The sequence below is a fragment of the Nicotiana tomentosiformis genome, chromosome 2 (assembly GCF_000390325.3).
Source record: "Nicotiana tomentosiformis chromosome 2, ASM39032v3, whole genome shotgun sequence".
In the NCBI taxonomy this organism is placed as follows: Eukaryota; Viridiplantae; Streptophyta; class Magnoliopsida; order Solanales; family Solanaceae; genus Nicotiana; species Nicotiana tomentosiformis.
Window position 1 is genome coordinate 123,028,251 of NC_090813.1, and position 10,223 is coordinate 123,038,473.

The 10,223-nt window shown below is 35.7% G+C and overlaps 1 protein-coding gene across 3 annotated transcripts; it reads left to right on the top strand.

The window, feature by feature from the left end:
• The first annotated feature begins 1,358 nt into the window (after positions 1-1,358).
• LOC104107722 (cysteine-rich receptor-like protein kinase 46) lies at positions 1,359-5,765 on the top strand. Of its 3 annotated transcripts, none has more exons than XM_009616600.4 (9): positions 1,359-1,834; positions 2,506-2,830; positions 3,173-3,301; positions 3,383-3,510; positions 3,616-3,826; positions 3,973-4,156; positions 4,400-4,450; positions 4,538-4,688; positions 4,938-5,765. In XM_009616600.4, the coding sequence occupies exons 1-9, from the start codon at positions 1,397-1,399 to the stop codon at positions 5,325-5,327; spliced, it is 2,007 nt and encodes a 668-aa protein (XP_009614895.1). In that variant the 5' UTR covers positions 1,359-1,396; the 3' UTR covers positions 5,328-5,765. The 3 variants fall into 3 exon arrangements, with proteins under 3 accessions (XP_009614895.1, XP_070052164.1, XP_009614896.1); XM_070196063.1 differs by having other exon boundaries at positions 3,616-3,735; positions 3,969-4,156; XM_009616601.4 differs by having other exon boundaries at positions 3,389-3,510.
• Positions 5,766-10,223: the final 4,458 nt, after the last annotated feature.

Below are 10,223 nucleotides of genomic sequence, written 5' to 3' on the forward strand. Positions count from 1 at the left end.
CTTCAGCATTTTTCTTCAAGGTAGCCAGTGGACCATTGGTGACAATGTCCCATAGCTCATAGTCCTCTCCTATAATGTGATCTCTCATCCTGTTTTTTCAACAAGAGTAGTACTTGCCATTTAAAAGTGGTGGCCTAGCAGTTGATTGCCCTTCCCAGTTTTCAGGTGGTGCACTCATGTTGATCTTCTCCTAAGGTGTAAGCCTCTTCAAGAAGAACCTGCTCTGATACTAATTATTATTTTATACTTCAATACCACACAAGAGTGGGGTGAATTGTGTGGTGTCTAATTTTCGCGTGCACTGATTATAGAAGGATCTGGTTCTTCTATGTGTTCCTTATACTACTGGTAAGGAAATAGTGAATGCGGAAAGTAAAGAACACAAGTATTTTACGTGAAAAACACCCGGCTCAAAAGGTGAAAAAAGCACGACCTACTACTCAGTAGGATTTTCCCCAACACTTCACTAAATCACTGAGCTAAAACAGCATTTACAAAACTCTTCGTAAACCTAAGGATTGCCTCTAATCCCATTGTGGCAACCAACCTCTAACTGTTGTGACAACTTCAAGTTAACTATAACTTGAATACTCAGAGTACCTACTACAATTGTCTCTAGATAAAGCTGAAAGGTACAATTTGAAAACACTTACTACAATGAAACTAGAATAAAATAGAGACACTTGGAACTCGTTTTTCTATTAGGTTCATGTAGTTTCAGGTTCGCACACTTGAATCACAGAAGAATTGCTTGCAAAATGCCTTGCTATTTTGCTCTCAACTCAAATTTAACTTCAGCGTTTGTGCGTGCCTGTAAAATGAGAACATCATGCAATTTATAGAGTTAGTAGAATAGGAAATAACTAGAGTTGCAATGCTATACTCTTTCTTGGTGGAAGAGTTCTAGTTATCTTCAACTTCTAACTCCTTCCTTATCTTGGATAAAGTTCTCTTCGAGTACGGAGTCTTTCTCCTTATCATTTATGCAACCTTTTCGATCAAGAGATATCAGATATAACAACTTAAGCTTACTCCTTCACGTGCATCCCTTATGCTCGAATCTGCCTGTGTCTGTGTATACTATGTATGGACCTGGTTCATGCTTGAGTTCCTTTGTCAATCATCAAAACAAACTTCACTTGGGCCAACACACATGAATAATTAAATAATATAATGATTAATATTTAAAGTTCAATTCATTAAATCTGTGAAAACTCACAAGAAGAGGGATTGCACAGTTCAATTAAATGAAAGTTAATGTACTAGGGCCAAAATCAGAATTTGTCAATGTTTTAGGACTAAAAGTGTAAATTTACCAAAAATATTTTTAACAATAGGAAACTTACGTTACTCCTGAAAACAAAAGGAAATTCGAAGAAAAAAATGAAAAGCCAAGATGAACACATCTCTCCTAATAATGGCCAATGTCGTCGTTTTGTGCTTACGCGTTCTCCTCTCTAGCTTTTTTATTTTTCCGGCAATTGCGAATCCTCGGACGGAGCTGGTCTATAAATTCTGCGGCGAAGAACGAGCAGAGAATGTTTCAGAATTCAACCAAAACTACGTCAATGCAATAGTATCAATGGAACCCGAAATGCGAAAAAACAAATTTTCCATATATGGAGAAGGGTACCCTCCAAATCGAATTTACGTCTTGGCTCAATGCATGGACGATCTGACTAATGATGATTGCGAAATTTGTTTTTCTACCATTAAAACGCAATTGCCTGGTTGCTTTCCCCACAGCAGCGGTCGTGTTTTCTTTGATGGTTGCTTCATGAGATTCGAGAACTATAGCTTTTTTTACGAGTCTTCTTCTCCCCACGACGTCAAAGTAATTTCTCTTTCCCTTTTTCTTTTTATTGATTGCTTTCTTATATTTTTCTCTGGGTTTTATGTGTTAGTTTACATGCATAAGAGATAAGAAAGTAAAAATCCCATCTTGAAGACATAACTCAACATAGCATGGTATTAGCATCAATGGCGGAGCCGGAAAATCTATCAAAGAGATAAAAAAGAAAATGCAACAATGTCATACCTATATTCATACTTGCAAATAAAATTAATTTTTGTGCCACCTTTGTTGCTATAATAGAAGTTTCCCTTGTTTAAGTGAACCCTTTGCCCTATTTACACAATTTTCCAGCAATTGAACCCCCTCGGCACCCAATTTGCTTCATTTAACTAGTTGTATGACCATCTCATCTAAAAGTTTAAGCCATTAGAGAGAGTACATCTTATTAACTTAAGTATATCTTCAACATGCTTCATTGCATGAGGGCCTAATTCTTTTTCATGAGAGGAAAATTCTTTTAGATAATGAGTGGCAATGAGACTTGAACCCAAGATCATATCATATATAAGTGAATGTCTGTTTTATCTAAAAATTTAAACTATTAGGGAGAGTATACTTTTATATAACTAATAATATCTTAATAGACATAACTTTGGCTTGCTTGTTCTTGGTTCTCATGGTTCTCCTTTTTGGTTAAATTTGATAAAAAGAGATGCAGCGATGCAGTGAACTTGAAGAATGAGCAATTTAGGGATGTGGCAACCAAAGTCGTCAAGGATTTGGTAAACATGGCCCCAATTCACGGTGGCTATGCAGAGGGACGAAGGAAAGCCCATGGTTTATCAGTTTATGGCATGGCTAACTGCTGGAATACTTTGGACGAAAAATCATGTAACGATTGTCTGACAAACGCAAGCACATCTCTCCTTGATTGTTTGCCATCCATTGAGGCGCGCGCCCTTAGCGTTGGCTGCTATTTTCGTTACTCGGAATACGAATTTACCGATGGTTCGAGTTTCTTTCTTAATACTAAAGGTCAGCTGCATGCATTTTAGAAAATGAAGGATTTAACTTATATACATTGATAGTATAAGATGCTTTACACAATCAGCAGCTATGTATTCTTTTTCCAGGTTACTCTACTACACCTACTATTACGCTGCGCTCTCCAAAATGTTATTCGCACCCGTGTTGGATCCTCCAAAAATGCATTACTTTTGGAGGATCCGACATACAACTGACGCTATTTTCAGAGAGTTCGAACAATATATCTTGCTATAACTAGTTACTTATTGTAAGTTAACTAGATAGTGTATAATAATATACACTTTTAGTGCACAAAAGTTAAACTCATTTAAGAAGGAAGTCATTTTGCAGGAGCCATTTTCATGTACGTTGTATTTGTTCTTGTTGCTGTTGGTGTATGCGTAGTCGCTGTTCTGGTTGGATATATTGTGGGTACAACTCTTCAAGAAAAACGATTGAAACACCAGAAGAAACCTAATGGTAATCCAGTCTTAGTGTTTGTTGCAGAGATCATTTTGGTCTAATCTTCATTAATTTTCTGTTTTACTTACTCTCTTGAAGAATCAGATCTTGAGTCATCTGTTATGAAGAGGAGCCTGCATTTCAAATATTCAACACTGGAGAAAGCTACAGACAACTTCAGTGAAGAATGCAAGATTGGCCAAGGTGGATTTGGTGAAGTCTTTAAAGTATAAATACATACTACTGCCTTTTTATTCTTTTTTCCCCTATTTTGCTTCTCTGCTTTGACAGTGGTAGTTCTGCTAAATAAGTTTAAAATGTTTCTGAAGTAGGGGACTTTGCCAGATGGTAGAGAAATTGCTATCAAACGAATGTTCTTAACTACCAAGATTCGGAATGAAGAGATATCCAATGAGATAGACATTATCGGACAAGCTCAACACCAGAATTTGGTTCGTTTCCTTGGTTGTTGTTTCACTGATGATGACAGCTTTCTTGTTTATGAGTATCTGGAAAATAAAAGCCTTGATCTTATCTTATTCGGTACGTAATTTGTTCTTTAGATCTTTAATCCTTTTACTCCTTTCTCGGAAAGGATAGAAACAAATGCTGTGTCATATGTAATTAGAAGTTACTACTATATATTATCCCAGTAACTTGATTTTCTTGACTATATGCATGAAAGAAAGATCCAAAGAAAAAGAAAGAATTAGATTGGAAGAGAAGGCTCAGGATAATCGAAGGAACAGCTGAAGGTTTAGAATACCTTCACAACGATTGCCAAGTTCGAATCATCCACAGAGACATCAAACCTAGTAACATCTTACTAGACTCAAAGTACCGTCCCAAAATTGCAGATTTTGGTCTTGCCAGGTTAGTGCATTAACTTTAGGTCCATTGCTTTCTAAGAGTCCTTTAGTCCTCTTCCAGATTCATGTCACGAGAAAATATGGAGTACTTCTGGTGTCTATATTTATTTTTATTTTTGCCTTGTATAATATTGGATTGAGATGAGCTTGAATGGAGCAACATGGACAGTGAGTCATATATTGGACTCTAACTTGCTTAGAAATTCAAACGTCGTTTTTGTTGTTTGTTTTTTGTTGGGCTTGCCAGGTTTAATATCAGGGAACAAGGAAGTGCGCCTCTTGTTATTGCAGGCACATTGTAAGTATGTAATGAAGCACTTGAATTTGGATTAACATATTGTCATTCTTCATTTTGTCCTTACCTGTGCTAATCCTTTACCTGCAGCGGATACATGGCTCCTGAGTACCTTGCTCATGGACAATTGACTGACAAAGTGGATGTTTATAGCTTTGGAGTTCTCATCCTAGAAATAGTAAGCGGCCGGGAGATTAACAAATTTCCAGCCGATGACACACTAGACACCCTTGTAACCATTGTAATTTCTCTTCAGAACACTTTGTTTTTCCCATTTACTTCTAGCTTTAAGTTATAACCACTGACGGTATAAAAATACTTCCACAATCAGGTAAGTTAGGTAAAGTCTCTATGATACCTAACTTGCTATAACAGGTTAAGCGCTACAGTCGTTGTATAAAAAGATTTTGCACACTTAAATCCTTGCTTTTGTTATATTGCCAAGTTCAACAGACTGCATTTGAGATAATCTTGTTAATTTAACGTGCAGGCTTGGAGACATTTTAAGGAGAAAAGGGTATCTCGACTAATAGATCCGAGCATGGAGATAGAAGATGTGGATGAAGTACTAAGGGTGATTCAAATCGCGCTGTTATGTACTCAAGAGTCACCTATTATGCGTCCAGATATGACAACTGTTATTAAACTACTCACACAAAAGGAATTAGAAGTGCCTGTTCCATCAAAGCCACCTTTCATTGAGGAGTCATTTCATGATTCTGAACAAGGTGCCTCTTTTCATCGGCGTCATCCCTCTGCATCGTCATTTCATTCTTGCAGATATTATGACACCCAACAAGATCATGGCTCTGTTCATCGGCATCATCCCTCTGCATCGATTGATTCTTATTATGACACAGAAAGTGTTTTGGGAGGATAATGATGCTGTGTTGTATGAAATTCATGGCCCTCTACAAAGACAGAGCTAGCCAATTCAATTTCACTAGGAGAATGAAGAGTTCTTCACAGCTCAAATGAGATGATTTTGGAGCTTATGAGGAGCTTATCCCTTTTCCCAGTTCACTAGTTGCAGTGCTCTGATCAAGAACGGATGATGATGCCTGAATGCTGCAAAGGATGCTGAAAAGACCAGATCCGTAGATAACTAATTAAGTTTATGTACATTAACAGTATAAAGTCGTTTACCACAAGCAATGTAAATTTAACAGGTAATATCATTTTAGTTACCGTTTTTACTAGGTTACGGATTACCACTTAATGCTTACAAATGACCTTAATGTGTAAACATTTTTACGCGGTCGGTGCAACACCTACGTCATGTTATGATGAAGGAGGATATTTGTCATGGTTTTCAGGTTACCAAGTTTACTGATTATAAGTATTACCTCTTCTCCTCCGTTTCAGTTTATGTGAACCTATTTTCTTTTTGGTCCGTTTCAAAAAAAATTACCCCTTTCTAAATTTAAAAATAATTTTGCTTAAATTTATAATTTTACCCTTAATGAGAAACTTTTATAACCACACAAATACTCTGGGCTCCTTTTTGAATTGTTTAGGACCACAAATTTCAAAAGTCTTCATTTTTTTTTTAACTTTGTGTTCATTCAAACAAGTTCACATAAATTAAAACGGAGGTAGTAATTATTTTTAGTTATGTTAACCTAATATTTTATATTATCAGTCTATAGAAGTTAAACAGACGAACTAGCATTAATTTTTCCTTACCAGTTAATTGGTAGTGATTGGTTGGAGAACTTGGAGGAGCTAGTAGAAGAAAGAGAAGGAGAAGCGAAGTTAGCGCGAGGGATTCTCGCAGAAATTGAACTTTGGGTTGAAGCATTCGAAGGTGGATTTGAATTGAGGTCATGGGCTTGTAATTCACACAATCTGCTTGAAGGAAATTTGGGCCTGGACCCAACTCCTTCCATTCAATGGCTTTTTCATTAACTCATTAATACCCAAAATGTATCACACCAAAACTTATTTACCTATTTTCTTTCGGTTTTTGTAGTTTTCAATAAGTATTTAGATTTTCTTACAAATTATACATATTGCCCCTTAAAAGGCTCTCACCCTATTATTAGTACCTTTAATTGAGGGATTCAATTCAATCATTTCCCTTTTTTCCTCTCCTCTCCTCTCTCCTTTTTTTTTTTCCTTTCCCTATTTCTTCAATTTGATTGCCTAACACACCCATCCACAAATTGGTCCATTCGAAAATCAAAAATACATATGACTCTCGAGCATACATACATACAATTTCAGATTTTATGATTTGTTTGGATTGGATGTTCTTGCAAGTGATTGAGGGAGATTGGAATTTATATCTCTATTTTGAGGGAGATTGGTTGAGTATAGAATTGATTTTATCGGATATTATTTTAGGTATTAATGTATCAGATACAAGTAACTTACAATTTTAATACAATTGTGATGCAATTCTAAAATAATTGTGATACATTTATCATACAATTCCAGCATCTTCGTTTTAATCGAGTTTCAATCTGAAATTTTACATAAAATCAACTCTAAACTTAACGAATTTTTCTCAAAAATGAGATACAAACTACAAGGTATATTCTCCATCATTTGCAAGAACACCCAATAAACAAATCATAAATTCGGAAATTTCGAATATTGAATTCAAAGTTTCGAAACTTTTTAATGGATGTCGATGGAGAACCCTTTACTACTGTAATTTTAGAGACAAATTTTTACCATTTTGGTTTACATTGTGAGAGTACCCATTTTGGATGATAATTACGAGGGAGAGAAAATGGGATGTGAACTATTTTGAAAAATAGATGAAATTCGAATTTTTAGTAGGGGGTGGTGAAGGAGAGAGAATGAAATGCTAAATTTAAGGAATCTTCTATTTTCTTCTTTTTTATGGTTTTGTGCATAAATGGTAACTATAGTTATACATTGTGATTAAGTAAGAACCTAAATAAGAGTGGTAGATAAGTTTCTATTATAGTATAGCTAGCTAGGTAAATTTTCCATTATTATTACAAAAACTTAATTATATTAGTCTGACATATTAAACTTAAATAATAAAACAGATATTTTTTAGTTACTCAATACTAATCTTAACATGTAAGACTCAAAGTAACACTAATAGGAGTAGTAAAAACATACTGTATATTTTCTCTTTCTTGTTAGTTGCTTAGGTTGGTCAATATGATCGAGTGTTTTATTATCTTCCTAGAGACCAAAAATACAAATTATCCTCATTGCTTTACAGAAAAACTTACACTATGGCATCAATCTTGTAATACTTTCTCAGAAAATATAAAGATATTGAATCTTAGATCACTTATTGTAATAACAATTACTTTTAATAAAGTTATTAAGATACATCGTTTTAAAATTTTCGGGGTGCAAAAAGTTGAACCATAAGAGCAGTCACTTTCAACAGCTCGATTGATGGGGATAGCTAATTTGGTGGCACTGTTATACTACAAAATGAAATGGACAACTATGCTTAGAAATTATTTTGTTTGGACTCCCATTAATAAGACGTGGATTATTTCTGTTGGCTTTTAGAAAAATCGTGTACGCTTCGTTTTTCTTTACTGTTCAAAGAAGAAGTGATTTTGTTAGTATACACTCTGAATCGAAATTTCTTTATTCGTAAGTGCACGGATTAGAAAGAAAAGGTTGAATTATTGATATATAAGCTAAATACATTACGAGGGATGGCATAAATATATGGGATAATGGGAATGCCTGACTATATGCAGATTGGAAATTGATCTTCTTTCCAAGTCGTTGGTTTTGCTACTCATTATGTTACCAATTCTGTTTGTGAGTACGTATTTGGTTTTTTCTTTTGCACTCTCCACAAGCGTAAGCCAATATTCGAAGAGTGATTTCAAAGGCACTATCTTTACCAAATATGTCAAGTTAGTAGCTTCTCTTTTGGGATATAGGGGTACCAAAGTGTACATCATAAAAGTATAGGGTGTTTTAGAGTTAGTTAAAAGGGTTAGTTAAAGTGGTTAGTGGACAGTTGTGTATGAGCTGTCATTTAGTTAGTGAGCACTATATAGCCTTGTATTGAACGATGACATTGCTCTCAGAAAAAATACAATTTCGATTTCTCCACTTCTTCATTTCTCAATCTTCTTCCTCACCCATAATCTAACATGGTATCAAAGCGGGAATCGGTAGGACTGTAATTCCGATCTATTTCCAGCGAGATTCAAGTTTTTCCGGCAAAACACAAAGGCGAAATACAGAGCTAAGAAATTCTTCAATTCCGAGCTCAATTTCAAGCAGCCATGGCAGATAACGAAGTCAGTTCACTCGATCATAATCATCTGTTGTTTTTACAAGCTTCAGACGCTCCAGGACTCGTTTTAATTCCGCTCAAGCTCACAGGTCCAGAAAACTACGCACTGTAGAGCAGAGCGATGAAATTGGCTCTCCGGGGAAAGGGCAAGCTTGGATTTGTAGATGAATCTTGTGTAAAATGTATGTATAGAGGTGAATGAGCATAGCAATGGGAGAAATGTAACGCAATTATTCTCTCATGAATTTGTAGTACTGTTTCAAATGAACTAATGTCTAGCATTGTAAATGCATCGAATGCAAAAAAGGTATGGGCTGATTTCTAGGAGAGATTTGATAGGTCAAATCTGATAAGGATCTATCATCTTTGGACTGCTATTGCGACTTTGAGACAAAGAACTGACTCGGTCACTAGCTATTATTCAAAAATGAAAGGACCTATGGGATGAACTAGATGTCATAGCACCTCTAGCCTCATGTGACTGTGAGGAGTCCAGGCCTTCAGTAAAGCTCTTAAAGAACATTCGCCTATTGCAGTTCCTCATGGGATTGAACGAAAGTTATGGTAATATTTGAAATAATGTCTTGGCCAAAAGACATGTGATCACAGTGAATGAAGCTTATGCAATAGTTACACAAGAAGAAAGTCAAAGAACTCTAGTAGTCACAGACAAATTGAAGGATCCTCTTACAATGCTGGCAGAAAAAGGTCATGAGTTTAGACCTAAGAGGCCAGGATTAATCTGCGACTATTGTGGTTATAAGGGACACCTCAAAGAAAATTATTACAAAATAATGGCATATCTACCAGATTTCAGGAGTAAGAAGAAAGGGCAAAACACATGAGGCATGACTTATGTGAACAATGCAACAAGTGAGGAGAAACAGGCACATATGCTGCCAACACAAGAAAATTTCTTCACTAAGGATCAATACAAAACAGCTGGTGAATTTGTTGCAGAAGACTACCACAAATGACTGTTCCAACAATAGTCCAGGTTTTATCACTTTAATGGCAAATGCAACTGCTAATGATCATGTTTGGATAGGGGACTTAGGTGGTACTCACCATGTGACACATTGCAAGAATGCTTTAGGTAATCTTAGAAAAGCAGATCATAGAACAGATGGAGTACAGTCACCTACAAGCAGTAAAGCAGAAATTACACATACAGGAGATGCAGTAGTTTTAGGGAATAAAACTATTGAAGGAGTTCTGTATGTGTCAGATTTTAAATTTAACTTATTGTCAGTGTCAAAACTCACTAGACAGTTATGTTTCCCATTTGGTTTTTACCCTGATTTCTGTATATTTCAGGGGCTCTATAATGGCAAGGTGATGGGGATTGGTAGAGAAAACAGCGGATTATACTTGATAAAAGAAAATTTACCAACAGCAGCAATTAGTTTTTTGAAGGAAAATGGAGAAACAGCACTATGGCATTTGAGGCTAGGTCATGCATCAACAAAATCTATGCAGCATATTTCAGAACTAAAGAATAAGATACAAGCTAGAGAGCAG